The 22,259-nt window shown below is 44.7% G+C and overlaps 1 protein-coding gene across 1 annotated transcript; it reads left to right on the forward strand.

The window, feature by feature from the left end:
* The first annotated feature begins 292 nt into the window (after positions 1-292).
* On the forward strand, positions 293-21,159 carry MTNR1A (melatonin receptor 1A). Its single transcript, XM_010377990.1, has 2 exons — positions 293-657; positions 20,257-21,159. Exons 1-2 carry the CDS (start codon positions 369-371, stop codon positions 21,123-21,125), a joined length of 1,158 nt encoding a protein of 385 aa, XP_010376292.1. The 5' UTR covers positions 293-368; the 3' UTR covers positions 21,126-21,159.
* Positions 21,160-22,259: the final 1,100 nt, after the last annotated feature.

Below are 22,259 nucleotides of genomic sequence, written 5' to 3' on the forward strand. Positions count from 1 at the left end.
AACCGGTGAGATAGTATTTTATTCCCATTTTGCAGAAGAAGATAAGGGAAGTGGGGCCCACAGCTGGGGAACTCGCCCCAATCCCACTTCGCATTTGAGCCCAGGCAGCCCGGCCCTGCTGGGTGTACAGTCCCATCGCCGCGAAGAAACACATGAATGAACAGCCTCGCTGGGCGCCCACGAGGAGAGAGAGGCCTGGGACACAGCTCCCAGGGCGCGGCGGCTGGGCCCGGCTTCCCGCACCGGGGCGCTGTCGGCCCGTGGTGCGGGGTTCGAGCCGCGGGCGGGGAGTCCAAGCGGGCTCGCGACGGACACCAGGTGTCACCTGGCCGTGGCGTCCGGAGGCGCGGCGTGGAGGAGCGCGCGGGATGGGCGTGGGCGCGGGGAGCGCCGGGCGGAGCCTTAAAAGTGGCCGGGCGGGGGGACCAGCGGGCGATGGCTCCGCGGCGGGGACGCGCCCAGGGACCATGCCGGGCAACGGCAGCGCGCTGCCCAACGCCTCGCAGCCCGGGCCCGGCGGAGACGGCGCGCGGCCGCAGCCCTCGTGGCTGGCGTCCGCGCTGGCCTGCGTGCTCATCTTCACCATCGTGGTGGACGTCCTGGGCAACCTGCTGGTCATCCTGTCGGTGTATCGGAACAAGAAGCTCCGGAACGCAGGTAGGGCCGCGCCGCCTCCCGGGGCCAGCGCTCGGGGCGCAGCGCCTCTGCGCCGGCCCCGCAAGCACCGCGTTCTTTCCTGGGCACTGCGGACGCGGAGTTACCTTCTTGTTAGAGAGACTCCTCCTCCAGCCTGCCCATTGAAAGTGCCTTTTTCTAAGACACGGAGCCGCAGCCCCTAAGAGATGGGATACCCCGCCAGAGTCGCGTTCTCTTCCTGTGGGGACACTCCCGTCTGGTTGTCCCGTCTGAGTTTGACTAGATTGAGAGACATCAAGTCCAGGTTGCAGAAAGCTCCTCCAACAGCCTCTGCAACGCAGTGATCAACTGCTTGGTCTTACATGTGACTTAGTTTTTCCAACATTGTTAAAATATGGAAACACAGAAGCTGGCCAAACGCTGGAGCAGCCGCCGTGGTTTTGTTGTTCAGAGTAGTCTGCAGTTACGAGCCTACAGTGGAAAAAAAGGCCCCTAAACATGCTGTGTCCGGCAGGCCGCGGCTCCTCAAAGTAAACAAGTTGACACTTTAAAAACGGAAGTTGTTGTATTAGAGGAGGCAGGTAGCCAGGCGTGAGCAGAAAGAGTACCCTTACATATAATATGCAACTGCAGATAATTTTGTGCTTCAGTTAAATTTGCTTTTTCCTCCAGCAATGCATTGAACTGGTTTGTTCTGCGGGGAACCTGTGGACAGTTTGTTCTTAGGATACTGGATGTTCCGACTTCTAAGTGATGATTAGATGCTTGGTTCTCTGAAGAAACTAGTTTTTTATTTGGAGGCACTTTTGGGAGAAGGTGTGGGGAAGGAAACATGCACTTCAATGTCTGCCAAGATCAATATTTTTGTTTTAACCAGGTAGTTAAGAAAAGCTCTAATTTTGTTTAGCTCCTTTTGGGGAGACTCACCCCTGCCTCTCCCCACCCCCTGTAATGCTTTTGCAGTCCGTAATTTGAGAATTAGTTAGGTACCTAGTAACATGAATTGAGTTTGAGTTAGTAAATTGAATAAGCTCACTTCGTAGGTGAGATATAAACTGGAGGAAGTCTGCCTTCCAGAAGAGGCTCATTCCTTCCTACCCACAAAAACGGCTTTCCCTGGACCAAACAGGTTGGAAGCACTGGGTTAACTCATCCCAGGGCATCCTTGTGGTGTGTGGTGCCATTCTTAACTCACCTGACAGAGGAGAAACTGGGGCTGCAGGCTGTTCACAGGGACTGTAAGAGTGAGCAGGGCTGAATTCCCAGAGCTGGCCTCCAGAGCTCGCCCTGCTGCCAACAGCTGCAGCACTTGGGAAGTCTGAATCCTGCAGAACCTTTCATTTAAAAAGTGTTCACCACCCGGCGTGGTGGCTCGTGCCTGTAATCCCAGCACTTTGGGAGGCCAAGGTGGGTGGGTTGCCTGAGGTCAGGAGTTCGAGACCAGCTGGCCAATATGGTGAAACCCTGTCTCTACTAAAAATACAAAAAAATTAGCTGGGTGGTGGCACACGGCTGTAATCCCAACTACATGGGAGGCTGAGGCAGGAGACTCGCTTGAACCTGGGACGTGGAAGTTGCAGTGAGCAGAGATCGTGCCACTGCACTCCAGCCTGGGCAACAAGAGTGAAACTCCATCTCAAAAAAATAAAATAAAAAGTAAAAAGTGTTCTCGCCTGAACAATTTTACTTCTTGTGTTTTCTGAAGAAGAACTTAAGAAAAGCGCTCCTTACACACACTTTGTATTTTATTTGCTAAGACATGCTCTTAAGAGGGCAATCCATAAAATACTACATTCCTGTAGCTTTAAGGGGAGACCTTTAGTGAGCTTTAATCCACCCAACTTTAGAAGTTTCATGTTTTTATAATAGGGATTTTTTGTTTATATGTGCAGTTCAAGCCATTTGAGAATTTCTGGAATGGATGGTGATTTGAAACGGTGATAAGGATAGCTGATTCAGATGTAAGTTTTGGTATGCTTATTAGAAGTTTTGATGATTTTCAGACCTCCCATTTCAGCTAAATGAATTTTGTTGGCTTTAAGGATGAAATAATGGGAAGAAGAGAATGGAAGAAATGAGAAGGCGAAAGCATCTAGGCTTTGAACCATCACTTTCCTTTGGAAAGCTGGTATAATTGCAGTGATTTCTGCCACCTTCCTCCCATCAAGGGACTGTGTTGACATTTGATTTCCCAGGGAATAAATTGAAAATGGCTAACAACCTGCATGGCAGGGACACCGGACAGCCACAGCCGAAGTAAGCTGCAACCACTGGCATCTGTGGTGCCAACGGAATATTCGCTCTACTCTTGTCCACAATTTGACGATAGAAGTGATACTGCCATATCATATCTTCTGAGTAAATTTGATAGCACAATGGACGATTCCTGCAATGGAATGCTAGAATTAGATCTTTGCTGTGCATCTTCTGATTTCAGAAATCAGCAAAACTAAATACCAAACTTCATTTTCCACATTTGTCGAATTGCAGATAATACCTAACCTTTTAGCCTCATAAGAGTGTTGCAATGACTGTAGTGAAATGGCACATATGAGAATACTTTGAAAAGGATAAAACAAGTAATACTGTGTTGGCTTGTTTGTTTTCTGGGTACTCCTAACAAAGGTGTGCTCTGTTTGTTGGAAATCATTGCGCCATAGACCTATGATTCATGCACTTTTCTGTATGTACATTATACTTAAATAAAATTTATTTTACAAAGTATCAGGCAACAGTACAATACTATCTTGCCTATTCAAAATTCAATTATCTGGCAATCTAACTGAGGTAGAATACAGCCAATAAATGGAAATTAGCAAAAATGACAGGCTCTCACCTACAGCGGATTTGTTCTGACTTAGAGTGCCACAAAACTGTGATGCTGGTGTCTAGTTCCCTGTAGATTATGAGCAGGAAATTAGGAGGAAGATTGACACATTTAAAGAAATAGCACATCATAGCAAGCAGCTTGGGTTGAAATAGACTCATTAAAAGTAGGTCTGAGAAACAGAACAAGCACAACCTTTTGTGCTTACAGTGTGAAGATGCAAATAACCCTGCTCACCATTAACTGCTCCTGAAAGCAGCACAGTGCAGGAACATATTTATTATCATCACCTGATTCATCAACGAGAGGTGTCATCATGAGTGGTGTGTTCTACTTAAGAAGACAGGGATATAATATATTTTAGAAAGACACCTGTCAAAAGCAGTTTATTATTATTATTTAATCTGTGTGCACAGTAGGGTAAACTTGTCAGTATATGTTAAAAAAAAAAGTAGTTTCCCAGGATGGCTGGATGGTTGGATGGCTGACACTGTGCTAAGCCTCTCTTGCACTTGTTTCTTTTAGGTCTCTATAGAATGTTATAATTATCCATTCTGCATTACCACTCAGAGAGGATGCATAGAGTATGGAACGAATGTGGACTTTGGGCCTCAGAGATCTGGTTCAAATCTTGGATGTACCATGGCGGTTTTAAGATGCCGCTTATCTTACAGGGATACTAGAAGGATAAACTTAGATTCCGCCCATCAGTCCACCTACTTACCCATCCACCCACCTATACATCCACCCACCCATTCATCCATCCACCCACCCATCGTCCATCCATCCATCTATCCATCCATCCATCTACCTACCCACTTACCTATCATTTTGAGGTACAAATAATAGTATTATTTTATTACTAGTATGCATCCGGTGACTAGTTCTTTTTAGATTGTTTTTATTTTTTAAATGTTCATTTATTTTTAAGTGTATGTTTTAAAAAAACAAGTAGACAATGTGAACTGGAAGAGTGAAATCAGTCAGAAATGGAAGGGTTAGAATTGAATTCCCATTTGTGACGTTATGCAAAATACACAAAATCTCCATTGTCTGACTTTTCCCTTTTGTAACAACCATTATCTCTCTGCAACAAGAAGGCCTGAGATGTAAAGACTGATTATTTCGATATTCAGCTGTTCTCTAATTTTAAGTGAATCAGCTCTAGAAGCAAGAGTGGCTTCCTTGGGCAAGCATGCTACTATTCAAAAACCTATGACCTAACTTGTACTGTGCAGACTTGGAAAATGATTTCAAGCTAACCCCGCTTCATGCGATCTCCAAGCCGAGAGGTTTCTTATTGGCGCTGCTGTAGTTTCCCTCCTGTAGCTTTCCACAATATTTCAAATTACTGACTCAAAGCAATTTTTTACTCTAGAGACATTTTATTGATTTTTCCCCCTTGTATTCTTAGCTGTTGTTCAGATTTCTATGACTTTCTATCCTGGTTTGTATAGTACATTGTTATGGAACTCTAAGTTTTTACAAATATGTCAAAGTAATTCCCAGAATCCCTTGTAAACCTTATGACAGTAGTTTCAGACTCTCAAATACATGATTGAATTTGAGTCTGATCTTTGGTTCTTCCAGCTATTCATTCTATAAGAAAGTATTTCTGGCAGGAATTTTCAGTGTTAAATTAATCGCAGAAAAGATAGAGCTTACTTTTGCTGGCTTTCAGCATCATTTTTCTCTTGGCAATTTTGGAAGGTAACCGAGGATAAAATAGTCCTAGATTAAACCTCCTGCTATTAGTATTTACTGCCATTTGATGGTTCTGTTTAAGAAGTATCTGCATTGAAAAGTATCATGCCTTGGAAGTCACTTTAAATCTCCACACAGTCTTTGGAGCTCATTCTGCCCATTCTTCCTTAGCACCTTTAAAAAATCATCACCAGAATAACTGAAGTGAACGGGAAGATCTTTCCAAGGTGGCTTGAGTTTTCCCTTTCTTTCTAAGTATTTGTAAGTTGCCTTGCTGATAGAAATACCCTTTCTTCTAAAAAGGAAACTGACACACTCCTTTAGAGCTTTCTAGTACCAACGAGGCAATTCGTGGATTGTTGTTAAAGAAGCATTTATGCCTGCACAGAACTCTGCACAGTATCATTGGTGCCATCTCTGCCTCTTCATGAAGATAATCAGCAGCCTCACTTCTGCCTCTCTCAAATAATCAAGTTGACCAGAAACCTGAGGGCTGTATGTGATATCTCTGTGATTTTTAGTGCAATTAAATAATGCTGCAGATTAGAAATAAACTGCTGGATTCTCTGGATGAAGTGCTTAAACAGTTGTCTTTCTACAGAGCTGTACACTTCCAGCAATCACATTGAAGGAATCAATCTCAGAAGAAAAGACAGGAAATAAAATGCATTTGCATGGTGCTGAATATTATTCAGGTTAATGGAGGTGAATTTGACTTGTTAAGCGAACGGTTTAAAAGCGTGCTCACTTGCTTTGATACTGAGTGGTTTTGGTGCTTATTGAATTGAATATGTATTTGGATAAATACTGCATTCCTACAGTATAAGGCAGAATGTAAATGGTTGGTAAATTTTTGAAGATTTGTAAAAATTCAAGGTCCTGTGCTAAGCTTGGGTCAAACGCGGCTTCTACTTTCGAAGAGATGACTTTCTATCAAGGCACTTTCGAAATGTGTGTTCTTTTTATTTTCAAACAAAGATAAGACATGGTGTACAAAGGTATGAAAATAGGAGCATATTTATATAGCAGAAAACTTTTTCAAGAGAAACGTGAAAGTTGGTTGGTAGATGGTAGCTGGGGCTTAGAGCAATCATGAGAATGTTTTAAAGTTGTTGTCTTAGGAGGAGAGAACAATGTCATAACTGGGAGATGTGAAAACTAGTTCACATGTGAAATAGCAGCAGATTGAGACAGAGTTAGTGAGAGAATTTTGAAGAAACTGATCAGTGATCGAGACACAGCATAACAATTAGAGAAGAACACACTGGCTTCAGGTCTTTTGAAGAAACGCCTGCTGGAGAACGAGCCTGCTAACTTGCATTTATACTTGTTTCTTACATAGTTATTAAGGGGTGGATTATGAAAGTGCGTAATCAGTAATTAGTATTTCCTCTTTGATGATTTTCTGAACACGTTTAGGAATACAGAACTCTTATGATCTTGGAAGGGATAATGCGCCTTCATCCTTCATGCGTTAATTCCCTCCTTCTTTATTGAAATACTTGCTGGATGCCTCCTAGGTCCATCTATAGGAGCTTAGGACACGATTTTGTTTCCAGAGAAAATTCTGGTTCACTTGTTTTTATTTTAAGATGTGGTTTAAATTGCAATTTTTCCTTTTAAGATGTTTTTGCCAGTTAGTTTTCATTCCATTTTTTCCTTTTATTATTTACTTACCTTTCTAGCTCCTTTAATTGTTCCCTCTGAATTTGGAATACTTTCAACTTTTCTCATTTGTGTATATGTCTGTTTAGGTATCATACAGTCTTTTGCCATGTACTTTTTTTAAAGATTGTTTTACATATATAATATATATATCTTTATAGATTGAGCATTCCTTATCTATGGAAGATTAGTGCTATTATAGGTCATATTTGTTGTGACATGTCCCTCTGAAGCACATGGCCTCTGGAACCTATTGCCTGGGGCAAAACCCTGGCTCTGCCATCCCATGTGTGTGACGTAGGGCAAGTGACCTAATTTGCTCAGTTTCCTCACTTGTTAATTTGGGACAATACTAATATCGTAAGAGCTAAATGGCTTGCTGTATACTTAAAGTGCATTATGATTTAAATATAACATTCCCAGAAGCAGAATAAATTCCTTTTGTTATTTAGTATTCTTGGTGTGGAGTTCTGATGCATAAATATATTTTTATTTTTAAGGCAGAATGCAATACTTCACACTCACAGGTCTTTAAATACTCTAAGTATATAAAAATGGAGTCAAAGTTTTAACTTTTAAAAAATTACTTTTATGACAATATTATTTTATACTTTTGTAGTGTTAACTTGTTTTCCTCTCATTGACTTAACTTTCATATATAAATAGGGTTCTATTATGATTGTGCCATTTTTAGTAAAACTCTTTTTTGGATTTAGCAGTTTGGAGTTATTATTTAGTGCAGTTAACCTCTTTATTTAAGATGGGGTTTTCACCAAGTCCTTCCAGGTTCGGGCGAGTGCCTAAGGAAAAAAAGACTCCTACGCTAAAGAGAGTTCATATCGTTTTTTCGATTGCTTGTTTATGTGGCTGAAGTATTATGATTTTGTTTTTGTTAAAGTTTCATCCTAAATTCTCTAAGAAGAATAAAGGTACAGTATCAGTAATTCATCTTCTGTGTAAGGGTGAAAGGCTGAACCAGTCAGGCTGTACTGTGGATGTTTTACAAGTAACAAATGTCTCACTAAACCACCCTTCTCAGAAGACAGTAACCGGGCATAGAAAATGAGCAGGATTACTTGCAGGATGTTCCACCTTTAACACTGACTGAAATCCAGATGGGAACAAGCAGGAATGTGCACGACTTCTTAAAGACACCTCCGGTGCCCTTGGTCTCTCATATTGTATATACGGTATATATGCAATACAGTGTACAATGCAAAGTGTACAGTGTACAATACTGTGTATAATATAAAGCAGTGCCAAAGTCTATCGATTTTCTCTACAGCAGCAGTCAACAATCAAGTTAGAGACCAGATGGGAACTGGAGACAGAGTGGGATAGAGAGAGAGAGGGATGAGCCAGGAGGACACGTGGGGTCCAGGAGGCAAGGGAGCCCTGAGGTGCTCAGATGGAACAGGGTGTCCAAGCAACAGCGAGTACCGTGAACCAGGTGTGGGGAGGACGGCGTGTCCCAGGATCAGGGTGTGAGGGGGACAGCATGGCTCATGAACGTGGTGTGAGGACAGCGTGTCCCGTGAACACTGTGTGAGGCAGGCAGCGTCTCATGAACGGGGTGTGAGGATGGCATGTCCCATGAACACTGTGTGAGGCGGGCGGCGTCTCATGAACGGGGTTGGGGAGGAGAGTGTGTCCTTTGAACAGGGTGTGAGGACAGCGTGTCCCGTGAACACCGTGTGAGGCGGGCGGCGTCTCATGAACAGGGTGTGAGGACGGCGTGTCCCGTGAACACCGTGTGAGGCGGGCGGCGTCTCATGAACGGGGTGTGAGGACGGCGTGTCCCGTGAACACCGTGTGAGGCGGGCGGCGTCTCATGAACGGGGTGTGAGGACGGCGTGTCCCGTGAACACCGTGTGAGGCGGGCGGCGTCTCATGAACGGGGTGTGAGGACGGCGTGTCCCGTGAACACCGTGTGAGAACGGGGTGTGAGGACGGCGTGTCCCATGAACACCATGTGAGGTGGGTGGCGTCTCATGAACGGGGTGTGAGGACGGCGTGTCCCGTGAACACTGTGTGAGACGGGCGGTGTCTCATGAATGGGTTTGGGGAGGAGAGTGTGTCCTTTGAACAGGGTGTGAGGACGGCGTGTCCCATGAAAAGAGTATCATAGTTTGGAGAGTTTAAGGAGTTAATGGCTAGGAGAAGGGGTCACCAAGAATGTCACTGAATATGGCGGCGCTGTTTAAACCTGGGTATTGCAGGGTGACGAGCTGTCATGTGTGCTGTGGAGAGCTGTGTGTGGAAGGTGGAGGGGAGCAGTGAGGCTGATGGCAGGAGGGACACAGGATGAGAGGAGGCTCATCGGCTATGGAGAGACCCCTGTTCCATTGCAGGGATCAGGGAGGATCTTCCCTAGCCAGGACTGTGTACGAGGGAGGAACCTTCTGTGAAGCAAGACGTGTGGTTTCCATCACAGGGGAATAGAAGCAAGACATGAGTGAGTAATCCTGCAAAGGAAGATGGGCCACACCCCCTCAAATCCTCACCACGGCCCTAAGCAGCTTGATTTATTCCACGTTAAGAGACTGAGGCTGTGGGAAGCTGTGACTTACCTGAGGTCACATTAGCAAGTGGCATGGCCAGGATTTGAATCTGGCTTTTGTTTCTACACTCATGGTGCACACTGCCTCTAGTAATCTGTAAAGACACGTTTCTAGGTAGAGTCTCTTTACATTTAAGAATCTAAAACACTGGCTGTGTGCTTCGATGCCTCGAAGTAAAGCCCTTCCCTTTCCCTTGTACTGCCAGAGAATATTCCTTACACACCTGAGCAATAGCTCAGCTTTCTCTTGTCATACAGTTAACATGTATGCACGTGGAATTTTAAAAAACACAAACCAAGTTTGTAAATAGTTCTTTATTACTGGTCTTTATCACTGTGACCAGTAACAAACACTGCGTGAGGTGTTTATTACACTCACACTCAGTTTCTTTTAGTCTTCATGAACAGTAATTCAGGGGGCCTCTAACCTTCCTTTCCACATGGTTAAAGTCCAGTCTGAAATGAAAGGAGTGAATATTGACCTGCTGGGAAAACCAGCATCTTAGTGGATACCAGCAGAAGAGCAACTAATTTCCACTTTTCTGAGGGAGCAGTTCAGAGTCCAAGGGTGCATTAGTTCAGTCAGCAAATGATTTCCGAACACCTATTATGTGCTGGGCTCTACGCTCACCGTGAGAATGTGAAGGTTCATGTCCACAGTGGGGACCTGAGTCTCAGCGGGAGACAGACTGTTGGGCAAATGTGTGTGGTTTCACGCTGCCATGATATTGGAAGCAGATGCACACATAGCAAGGACGGAAGCATGGAAGAGTAGTGCGGGGAGGCGGCTACAGTCTGTAGCTCTTAGTATTGGAAGAGCAGTGCGGGGAGGAGGCTACAGTCTGTAACTCTTACTCAGTATTGGAAGAACAGTGCGGGGAGGCAGCTACAGTCTGTACCCAGTATGGTTGGTTTGTGTCTATAAGTCACCATAGTAAGTAGCTCCTTTTTTCTATCAAGAAGCCAGTGACCTCTTTAGGAAACCACCCAATCTCATCATAGGGCTGAAGGTCTATTTTAGGTTTGCTAGAAACAGAACCTGAGACAGAGGCTTGGTACTCGTGCTTTGCTGAGGGCGCACTCTCATGGGGGAGCTTGTAAGAAGGAGAGGAGAGCAGACCAGGGCAGGGGAAGGGGTCGGAGAGGGATGGGATCTCAGGGAAAGCTGAGACTTGGCCTCATCCGTAAGTTGGGGCCTCTGGGCATAAATCCAGCAGAGTTGCCATTACTTGAGGCAAAGGGACTGGTCATTTGTACCCAATGTCAGTGGCTCTTTGATCACTGAAGGCAGTCTTGGGGAAGGATGCAGTCCTTGCCAAATGAAGGCACTCAGCACTCACAGACACTTTGGGGAGAAATGCGCCAGCAGCGTCTACGACAACACCTGTGAAAGACAGAGGATGTGCAGAAACTGCCTGGAGCCCAGGCTTGCTGTGGTAATGGGCCCTGCTAACCCATACGCAGAAGGAAATAAAGTCTCTGCAGTTTTAATCATTGCACAGATTTGGAGATTATCAAATGGGGAAAAAGGTGACCAGAGCTGTAGAAACATAGAAGTTTTTCAGAAATACACATTTTCTTTGTTAATGAAAACTTCAGACACAGGGTCCAAACTTTGCACAGTGTCAGATAGGTTGATAGATTTCTGTGTAATTCACAGAAAAGCAAAGTGATGCAGAAGTATTCATTCAAATGCAAATCAGCCTGAGGATTGCAGAGTGTGAGGTTTCTAAAAAAGAGCAAAAATGACTGATAAAAGGTAAGAGTCTGGCCCAGGATAGGAAATTCCTGTATTTTCACTCAGCTAAGAGTTTCACTAGTTAATGATGGCATATCTAGCATAAAAAAAGCATTACACAAATGGCTGCTGCAGGTCGGGCATGATGGCTTATGCCTGTAATCCGAGTACTTTGGGAAGCCAAGGTGGGCAGATCACAAGGTCAAGAGATTGAGACTATCCTGGCCAATATGGTAAAACACCATCTCAACTAAAAATACAAAAATTAGCTGGGCATGGTGGCATGTGCCTGTAGTCCCAGCTACTTGGGAGACTGAGGCAGGAGAATGGTATGAACCCGGTGCGAGGGTGGGGGGCAGTGGAGGTTGCAGTGAGCCAAGGTCACACCACTGCATACCAGTCTGGTGACAGAGCCAGACACCATCTCAAGAAAAACAAATAAAAATAAAAAAAATAGCTGCTGCTCCATTTCCACTTTCCAAATCTTACACAAAATTTTTTTGTGGATGAGGCAATCCTATAATTATGCAGAAAATGGAATTCTGGGGAGCATAGTTCCGGTTCAGCTAGGTTGACGCAACAGTAATTGAACACAGTCCACCCCTTGGCAACTTGGATTCTATCTATAGATCTCTTTTAACCATATTTAACTTCAAAATAAAGGAAATATCAACATTATGCTTCCATCTAACGATGCAACTATCCCTTGTAAAACTGAAAATACATTAACCCTCTTTGTAAAAGAAAGTACAGTCTTTTTATCCAACTTTATGTGATCTTTATTATTCTAGTTGAGTCACATTTCCCGTTTGATATCCTATCACTTAAATTCTGAGATACAAGGTTCACTACTAACACATCTTATATGAGATGGTAGGGGAATAGCAGAGGGAAAGAGACACAAAGTTATTACTATATTCACAAATTATTCATGGTAAAGCAAGCAGGAAGTATTCATCATTATTTTAGCCCTCATTTCTGCAGTTGGCCAGGTGGCCGTAGTGGGTATTTGGAACTACCATGTCCTCCCCGCTCCCTCTGCCCTCTGGCTCTTTGCATGTTGTGGTGGCTGAAGCCTTCATTCCTAACACTCTGCAACACTGGCATTCCTGCCTGTATTGGGTTAGTTTCCCATTGGCTTCAATCCCAGGGCACAGGGGTACTGAGACACTCTAGGGAGTTCTGGCATGCCAGACCTATATTTCCTTGCTCTTATTGTGTAATAATAAACCAATTTCCCCTTGATAATCAGGACTAAACACGTTAAGCGCAATAATCCCCTTCTTTGTCTATTGATTCACTAGAATGAGGAGCCCCCAGGTGGCACTCTCAACCTCCAGTTTTTTTATTGTCTTTTTTTTTGAGACAAGATCTCACTCTGTTGTCTAAGCGGGAGTGCAGTGGTACCAGCATGGCTCCCTATAGCTTTGAACTCTTGGGCTCAAGTGATCCACTCACTTCAGCCTACCAAAATGCCAGGATCTGTGCCTAGCCTCAATTTCCAGTTTAATGAAACCAGTGAAACGTCTCCTGGTGGAAGCCTTGCTCCCTTGGGAACTAAGACTTTAGACCCACAGAACCTAAGGTTTCAGAGAAAGGAGGCACACATTTTGCTAGGGTATCACCAGGGTAATTGGAGAGGATGAGCGGCCATTTTCACCCTTGATTTTCTGATTCATGAATCCTGGCCATGGGATGAAAGGACACTCTATGTTAATCACTGACTTACAGCAGGTGCCACATGATAGGGGTCTGTACCCTAGGCTCACCCACCTGGTGTTGAAACTGAACCTTCAAAAGCCATTCCACCAATCTGTCAGGTCAGCTGTTTGGAGATGGGAAACCTGGTAGGGCAGTGAATTCCCAGGACATGGCCCCATTGCTATACTTCATTGTTGTCAGAGGAATTCCTTAGTCAAAAGCAATGCCATGAGGAATACCATCATAGTGGATAAGGCATCCTTTAAGTCTGTGGGTATCAGGTTGCTAGAAGATTTAAGGGCCTGAAAAGGTAGGAAAGGCAAATCCATACTCAAGAGTATGTCTCTGTTCCAGCCAGAGCAAACCACTGCTCCCTTTGATGATGGAAGTGGTATGTAATCCGCCTACCAGCAGCATCTGGCTGATTTTCCCAGGGAATGGTGCTCCATTGGTGTTCTCTCCACTCTTGGCAGGCTGGACATCCAGCAGTGCAGCAGTGGCTGCATCCAGATCAGTTTTCATGAGGAGTGATCTGTTGCTGAGCTCATGAATAACTTCTATCCTTGCTGCCATGACAACTTTGTAAGTCCATTGGTCAAGGACTGGTGGCCAAAGACAGATTAACTGATATACACAGGTTCCACCATCAAGACACAAATATCTTCACACTGAGTATCCATTCTGAGAGGTCTGTGTGCCTATGTCTTCTCCAGAGCCCCGTAACTGGTTTTCTAATTATGTTTCTTCCAAATCCTTGCCCATCTAGCTCAGTGGTCCCTAACCTTTTTGGGACCAGCGATTGATTTCATGGAACACAATTTTTCCACAGGACAGGGTGGGGGAATGGTTTTGGGATGAAACTGTCCCACCTCAAATCATCAGGCATTAGTTAGATTCTTATAAGGAGTGTGCAACCTCGATCCCTCACATGGAGTTCACGACAGGGTTCGCGCTCCTATGAGAATGTAATACTGCCACTGAGCTGACGGGAGGGGGAGCTTTGGTGATAATGCTTGCTCACGTGCCACTCACCTCCTGCTGTGCAGCCTGGTTCCTACCAGGTCATGGACCCGGTCTGTGGCTAATGGTCAGTTAGATCAGGCATCTCCAACCTGATCGAGCTGACCATTAACCACTGCCCATGAATCTAGCTGACCATTAGCCATTGTCCCCATCAGGTCGGGGACCCCTGATCTAGCTGATCATTAGCCACTGCCCATTAATCAGTGCAGATCTGAACCTGTGGCCCTCTCTCCTTCCAGGACAAATGAACAACCAGTTTGAAGTTCTTTTTGAAGCATTGCTCCAAGTTCTGTTTCCTGGGAGGGTCTTCCTCCATCCTTGTTTTTCAGGGCCATACTGGATTGGGTCTGTAGTGCTGCAACCATCCAGTTTCAGGTAGTGTCCGTAGGTCATGAAAAGCCATATGGAAACCAAGTAAGAAGGGTTTTTTTTCTTATTACATGCAGTGGTCCCTCCATATCCATGGGTTCCACTTTCAGGGATTCAACCAATCATGACTTGAAAATACAATCTTTGAGGGATGTGGAACTCAAAGATATAGAGGGCCAACTTCACATATTCACAGGTTCTGCAGGGCCAACTGTGGGACATGAGCATTGATATGGTTTGGCTGTGTCCCCAGCCAAATCTCATTTCAAATTCCCATGTGTTGTCAGGGACCTGGCGGGAGGTAATTGAATCACAGGGGCAGGTCTTTCCCATGCTGTTCTGGAGATAGTGAATGAGTCTCACAAGATCTGATGGTTCTACAAGGGGGAGTTTCCCTGCACAAGCTCTCTCTTTGCCTGCTGCCATCCATGTAAGATGTGACTTGCTCCTCTTTGCCTTCCACCATGATTGTGAGGCTTCCCCAGCCACGTGGAACTGTAAGTCCATTAAGCCTCTTTCTTTTGTAATTGCCTAGTCTGAAGTATGTCTTTATCAGCAGCATGAGAATGGACTAATACAGGCAGCCATGAATTTGGGTGTCTGTGGAGATCCTGGAGCCAGTCCCTGCTGATACGAAGGGACAACCACAGAAACAATTCAAGCACCATTGGTGTCTTAGCCTGTTCCTGCTGCTATAACAATATAGACTGGGGAGCTGTAAATAACTGAAACGTGATTTTCACAGTTCTGGAGGCTGGGAAGCCCAAGATCAAGGTACTGGCAGATTTGGAGTCTGGTGAGGTTTGCTCTCTGCTTCCAGGATGGTGCCTTCTTGCTGTGTCTTCTGGAGTGGATGAATGCTAAGTCCTCACATGGTGGAGGGATGAACAACTCCCTGGCACCTCTTTTATAAAGGCACTAATCTCATCTGTAAGGGCTCCACCCTCATGACTTAATCACTTCCTAAAGGCCCCACCTCTCAATACCATCACATTGGCGATTAAGTGTCAACACATAAATTTTGGGGGAGACACATTTAGACCACAGCCATTGGATCAGATGGATCAGGTGGCTGAGCAGCCTTCAGGGCCTTGTTCTGGGCTCCAGTCAACACTGACAGCTTTTTGAGTCACTCAGGATATGGGTTTGTTTAGTACGTCCAACCCATTGTATGGTTGGTATATTTTGTTTTTCAACGTAGTGGTTGGAGGGTAATGCAATGACATTGTTTTCACCTTGGAAGGTGAGTACAGGTGTTTTTTTTTTTGTTTTGTTTTGTTTTTTAAATAGAGTCTTGCTCTGTTGCCAGGCTGGAGTGCAGTGGCATGATCTCAGCTCACTGCAACCTCCACCTCCTGGGTTCAGGCAATTCTCCTGCCTCAGCCTCCCTAGTAGCTGGGACTACAGGTGCCCACCACCATGCTCAGCTAATTTTTGTATTTTTAGTAGAGATGGGGTTTCACCATGTTGGCCAGGATGGTCTGGATCTCTTGACCTCGTGATCCCCTGCCTCGGCCTCCCAAAGTGCTGGGATTACAGGCATGAGCCACCGTGCCCGGCCCAGGTGGTCTTTTAAGGAATTCTTTTGCCCCTGCAGGCCGTGACTACCAGTGTCCCTTAACTACTGGAAATAGGGTTTCTAATACTTTAAATCTAGTCCTGTTACAGAATCAACTGCAGGTAACCCAAAACCAATACAGAGAAACCCTCCTGAAGGTTCTCCTTGGTCCACTTCCAGAACCAAATTCTGTATCAGTCTGGGTTCAATCAATCCAAGAAGCAAAATTGCTAGAGCAGTTGTGTGAGCTGATGGAATCGTGTATTTGAGGCTTTCGCTTCTGTGTCTGGCGCTGCTGTTTAAAGTTCACGGAGTTGAGAAGGAAAGCTGGATGTTAGGAGGGGACGCAGGGGAAGCTAGAACCTGGGAGGAAGGACTGGAGCTCTGGAGGATGGTCGAAACTCACCTTATGAATTGGTCTCTCACTTCCTCCAAGCCATGAGGAGGTGAGCAGGAGCTGGAGAAGCTGTGGGCACACTGCTGCCGCCCACCCCCTGCAGGGCAGCAGGTAAGACTCAGAGCGCCGAGCTTGCAGTGGCGTCTGGCCCTTGACACAGATGTTCTGAGCACAGACAGCAAGCTGCTGCTGCACTTCCGCCTTCAAAATCTCATGCAATTGCCTCTTGTGGGGAACACTAACCCGGAGCGGTGCAAGAAAAAGTCTTTTCAGTTTCACAAAGTTGACACAATATAAACCCACTGTCCGTTGATTAACCCTCGGCCAGGTACTGTTCAAGGTGGAGGGAGAAGATGTCAAAGCAGGCAGTGTCCTCACCCAGGTGACAGCTGGGGCTGTGGGAGATGGGGCGAAGTAGAGACATAATTTCGATAAACAGAAAAGCAATGCCGTGTTGCTGTGTCATTCCCAGAAGGGACTCACCGGACTAGTTCTGAGGAAGGCACTGCCGGCAAGCTGACATTTTATTGTCTGTTACCTTATTTTATTCATATCTATGCCATATTTCACTTCCAATTTAAAGTTTTATTCCTGGGAACAAATATTGACTGTGCATTTTATAGTTGGTGCCTTTAATCACCGTGAGGCTGATTGCTGTCCGTCTTGTTGCCAGCATACTGACTTCTAGGTGTTTTCCTCCCCCATCTTCTCTTTAGAAGGTTCTAGTTCTAATATGCTTCTTTAGAATTGTGCCTGGAGAGGCTGTAAGCCAGGAGGTAGCCACAGGGCCCAGTTTCTGAGTCTCATATCTGTAGGAGCACAGGAGCTTTCTCAGGGAAGTAACATTGAACAACATCAATTCATAGCATTACAAAATCCTGACTCTTTCACTAAGCAGTCATACGACTTCATCCAGTTTAACTCTATATTTTTATTTTCTCATCCTTAAAAAGTAGGAATTATCCAGGGAGATCATTAACACATCTCTCAATTTTAACATCCTATTATTCTATGATTCTGCCACAGTAAGGATTGGAACTATATTCAACAGAGAAGAAATTGTTGCCCATGAACAGACATTATTGGACATTTCAGAATGCATTATTAAGCTTGTGGCATACAGTCCTGGATAGCTGTAGAAATGGGTAGATTGTCCCTATGTCTGGAGTCACACAGATTTCAGAATGGAAGAGATGAACTTATAATGTGTATAATTATAATTAGATGATTTAATTACTCTCATCTGGTGAATTTCATAAAAGTAAAAAGGAAATTCCCTTTTTCCTTCTCCCCCAGACACCACACACCCCCCATGCACACATGAACGCCTGTGCTAAAGCTTCATGTGAGCTACCTGATAGCCACACCTGTACGGAGTCTGTGGCTTCATTTTCACCAAGCATTTGTAAAATGGGATGAATTTGAAGAATTAAACTAATGATCTAATTAATGTAATTACTTGAATTATAATGCAATGTAATTACTATAAAATAAATGAAGCAGGGTATTCGACATGAAAGAAATTTATGACATCATTTGTGATTTCATTTTTAAGGTCTTTTAAAAATAAATCCAATATTAGGCCAGTTTGTCATCATGACACTCTGGGTAAAAATGTGCTGTTATAATGATAATTCAATTTGGAACAGAATTTCACATAGTATAGATACTTTTAAAGCATTAAACATTGTGAGCCAGTAATTTATTAAAATAGGCCTCTTAGGAATGTAGGCGTTTCAACGCTAATTGAAAGTAATTTGTGGGAGAAATAAACTTGCCTTTGTAACTTTAATTTGGATGACTACAACCAATTTTTAAAGAATCTGCTTTTATGACAATGTATCTGAAATTCCTAAATAAATGGCACAAATTTTACCTTTCTTTCATCATGACTGCTATGGGCTGTTTCATTTCAAATGTTGCGAAGTGACAGTTTAATTAACTCATCAAGGGTATGAGCAAAAGTCACTGTATTTATTGGGTGTGGTCTGGGACGCAAATATGAGGAAATGTACTCATATTTGCAAATATGAGGAAATGTACGCAAGTATGAGGAAATGTACTCACGAGGGCCACCGTCTCGAGTCAGGCAGGGAAGCCTGGCTTACAGGTCAATAGAATAGAAGGCAAAATCTTCTGTCCCTCCACCTGGGGCTCCCTCCATCCCTGTCTAGCGCACCCCTTTCCTCACTGCTTCTGGTTCAGTGCGTGCTCTGGTGCTGTTGCTTACTCTAGTGTAATTTTCCTTTCTTTTTTTAAATTTGAGACAGTTTTGCTCTTGTTGCCCAGGCTGGCACAATGGCGCAGTCTCTGCTCATTGTAACCTCCGCCTCCCGAGTTCAAGCAATTCCCCTGGCTCAGCCTCCCAAGTAGCTGGGATTACAGGCACCTGTCACCATGCCCAGCTAATTTTTGTATTTTTAGTAGAGACGGGGTTTCACCATGTTGGCCAGGCTGGTCCTGAACTCCTGATTTTTGATCCACCCACCTTGGCCCCACAAAGTGCTGGGATTACAGGTGTGAGCCACCACTCCTGGCCACTCTAGTGTAATTTTTTCGGCTTTTCCTGTCTCTCAATTCCTGTTTCCCCAGCACCAAATATATGCATTTAATATGTAAACGGAATTGAATGTATTATAATTTAATCTGAGTAAAAAGCAGTACAAAGTGGTTTAAGACCCTTCAAAGGAGGAAGCTCTCACCTCTAGGTGGGCAAATGAGCAAAGGCTTCGGCATTTCTATTTGAGATAGACTTGGGAGAACGGGTAACATTTAGAAAGTTGCTGCGAGGCGCCATTCGAGGCAGAAGGAAGAGTAAGAAACAAAGGCAGAAGAGCCGCAAAAGGAAGAACCCATATTTGCAGAACATCTCATAAAATTTGACTGACGTAGCTGCGAGCAATGACTCGCACCTGCCATCCCAGCACTTTGGGAGGCCGAGGTGTGTGGATGGCTTGAGCCCAGGAGTTTGAGACCAGCCTGGACAAAATGGCAAAACCCAATCTCTACAAAAATACAAAAACCAGCTGGGTGTGGTGGTGTGCACTTGTGGTCCCCACTATTTGGGAGGCTGAGGTGGGAGGATGAGCCCTGGAGGTAGAGGTTATGGTGAGCCAAGATCAGATCATTGCACTCCAGACTGGGTGACAGAACAAGACTCGGTCTCAAAATAAATAAATAAAAAATAAATAAAAATAAAAAAGTGACCAGAGTTTTTTTTTCTATAATTAAATATGTGTTGCTATGTTAATTGAGAAAATTAATAGTTAGACTATTTAGGGTTTAAGTTTTGTAACACAGTTCTTTATAAAATCTAGGAGAATTTCTGCATTTTCCTTTGGTTCAAGGTGAGGGAGTCGTAGAATAAGAACATTTCTCTGGTATAAGACACGGTGCATGGCACTCGCCACAGATAGTCTCATGTCATGCTCACCCCAGCCCCAAGAGGAAGATGCTCATTATCCCATCATCTAGGGGAGGATGCAGAAGCTTGGGGAGGTCAAGTAACTTGCCCCGGTTGGACAGCTGGTAAGGAGTGAAGCTGTGTTCTCATCCAGACGGCTGATGACAGAGCCCTCTTGATTGTAACTCCTGCGCTGTGGGGTCAGTGAGAACAGAAGCTAGAGGCCCCTTGGGAGCTGCTGAAGGACTACAGAGGGAATGAAGACTTGAACTTAAGGAAGTTGTGGCTGGCTTGAGAAATAACATCATATGAGATTGCTCAGGTGATGTAGAAGGCTCTAGAACAACAGATGGGATGCAAGTATTCTGATCTCAGGACTTTTTAAGAGATGAGAAACAAGGGTTTGAAAGACAGCAGTTTGGAACAGGGAACAGGGAACAGGGAACAGGCCCTGTTCTGGGGAGGCGGGGAAGTGTGAACAGTGGATTTGATATGTCAGGAGCGGCAGTGGGCTGGCTTCCTGTGAAATGGCCTCCAGTTCATTTGCAGTGCGGCAGCAGCTGTGATGTCAGGTCATCAGAGCTGCAGGCAGAAGCAGCTCCTTCTTTAGCAATTGTAACAGAAAACCCAGTGTGAACTGGTATTCACTGTATTTTCTAAACGTTTCTCTTTCAGGAAACATCTTTGTGGTGAGCTTAGCGGTGGCAGACCTGGTGGTGGCTGTTTATCCGTACCCGTTGGTGCTGACGTCGATATTTAACAATGGGTGGAACCTGGGGTATCTGCACTGCCAAATCAGTGGGTTCCTGATGGGCCTGAGCGTCATCGGCTCCATATTCAACATCACTGGCATTGCCATCAACCGCTACTGCTACATCTGCCACAGTCTCAAGTACGACAAACTGTACAGCAGCAAGAACTCCTTCTGCTATGTGCTCCTCATATGGCTCCTGACGCTGGTGGCTGTCCTGCCCAACCTCCGTGCCGGGACTCTCCAGTACGACCCGAGGATCTACTCGTGCACCTTCGCACAGTCCGTCAGCTCTGCCTACACCATCGCCGTGGTGGTTTTCCACTTCCTCCTCCCCATGATCATAGTCATCTTCTGTTACCTGAGAATATGGATCCTGGTTCTCCAGGTCAGACAGAGGGTGAAACCTGACCGCAAACCCAGGCTGAAACCACAGGACTTCAGGAATTTTGTCACCATGTTTGTGGTTTTTGTCCTTTTTGCCATTTGCTGGGCTCCTCTGAACTTCATTGGCCTGGCCGTGGCCTCTGACCCTGCCAGCATGGTGCCTAGGATCCCAGAGTGGCTGTTTGTGGCAAGTTACTACATGGCATATTTCAACAGCTGCCTCAATGCCATTATATACGGGCTACTGAACCAAAATTTCAGGAAGGAATACAGAAGAATTATAGTCTCGCTCTGTACAGCCAGGATGTTCTTTGTGGATAGCTCTAACGACATGGCTGATAGGGTTAAATGCAAACCGTCTCCACTGACGACCAAAAATAATCTAGTAAAGGTGGACTCGGTTTGAAACAGCACCGCATACCCCGCGAGATGCACATGCTACTCAAGGCCTCGCTCGTTTCCGTGTTGCTTTCCTGTTGACAGATGTCTAGAAAAGCCGGACGGTGGAGGAAACTTCCAACTTTACCTGGTGGCTGCCATAGTTTCTGAATTAATGTACTGTCAGCTTTGTAAACACCTCCAATTCTACTAGTCAAGAGAAGTACAGAATGTATAGAGAGTTACATGTTAACTGAGGAATGTGGTTCTGGGCTGGGGTGAGAGTAAGCTGCTGACTGCATTCAGGTGAAGGAGTGTGCAAACTTGTATTGTAAATGAGTGCCACACAAGGGGTGATCGCATTCTTCTTCACTTTTTGAAGATTTCTAGCAGAAAAATGAATAGAGAATTTTATTTATAAATGAGCAAATGGAACAATTTTTTTTTTTTTTTTTTTTTGCACATGGAACAAACAATGAAAGTGGGATGAGTGCCTCTTATTACAGAGGGAAAGGCTGAACATGAATCAGTTAACGGCTCATCAACAATCACAACCACAACCAACACCACAGGCCTTTCAGTTGGCAGACTTAGCATTGGGTAGCTATACTCATGGTCATAAATGTTTGCTGCTCTATACTACAAGTTGTGCATACAACCAGATAAAGAACTAAATTATAGGCTGGGCACAGTTCCTCACACCTGTAATCCCAGCCCTTTGGGAGACTGAGATGGGCAGATCAGCTGAGCTCAGGAGTTCGAGACCACCCTGGGCAACATGATGAAATCCCATCTCTAATAAAATACAAAAAATCAGCCAGGCGTGGTGGTGTACGCCTGTAATCCCAGCTACTCAGGAGACTGAGGCAGGAGAATCCCTTGAGCCCTGGACACAGAGGTTGTGGTGAGCCAAGATTGTACCAGTGCACTCCAACTTGGGCTACAGAATGAGACTCCGCCTCAAAAAAAATAAAAAAAGAACTAAATTATATTATAGAGCTCTTATTCACATGTCAATTACCCTGGGACTTTAAAGCGGTAGCTATGTATAAAATTTTATTTAACTTTATTAGACATTTGCTTATTATTATTGTGTCACTGAGCAGCTGTTTTGAATTGATCTCTGTTAATTCATTAATTTGTCAAATGAGCTCAGTTAAAA

The sequence above is a fragment of the Rhinopithecus roxellana genome, chromosome 2 (genome assembly GCF_007565055.1).
Source record: "Rhinopithecus roxellana isolate Shanxi Qingling chromosome 2, ASM756505v1, whole genome shotgun sequence".
Classification (NCBI taxonomy): Eukaryota; Metazoa; Chordata; class Mammalia; order Primates; family Cercopithecidae; genus Rhinopithecus; species Rhinopithecus roxellana.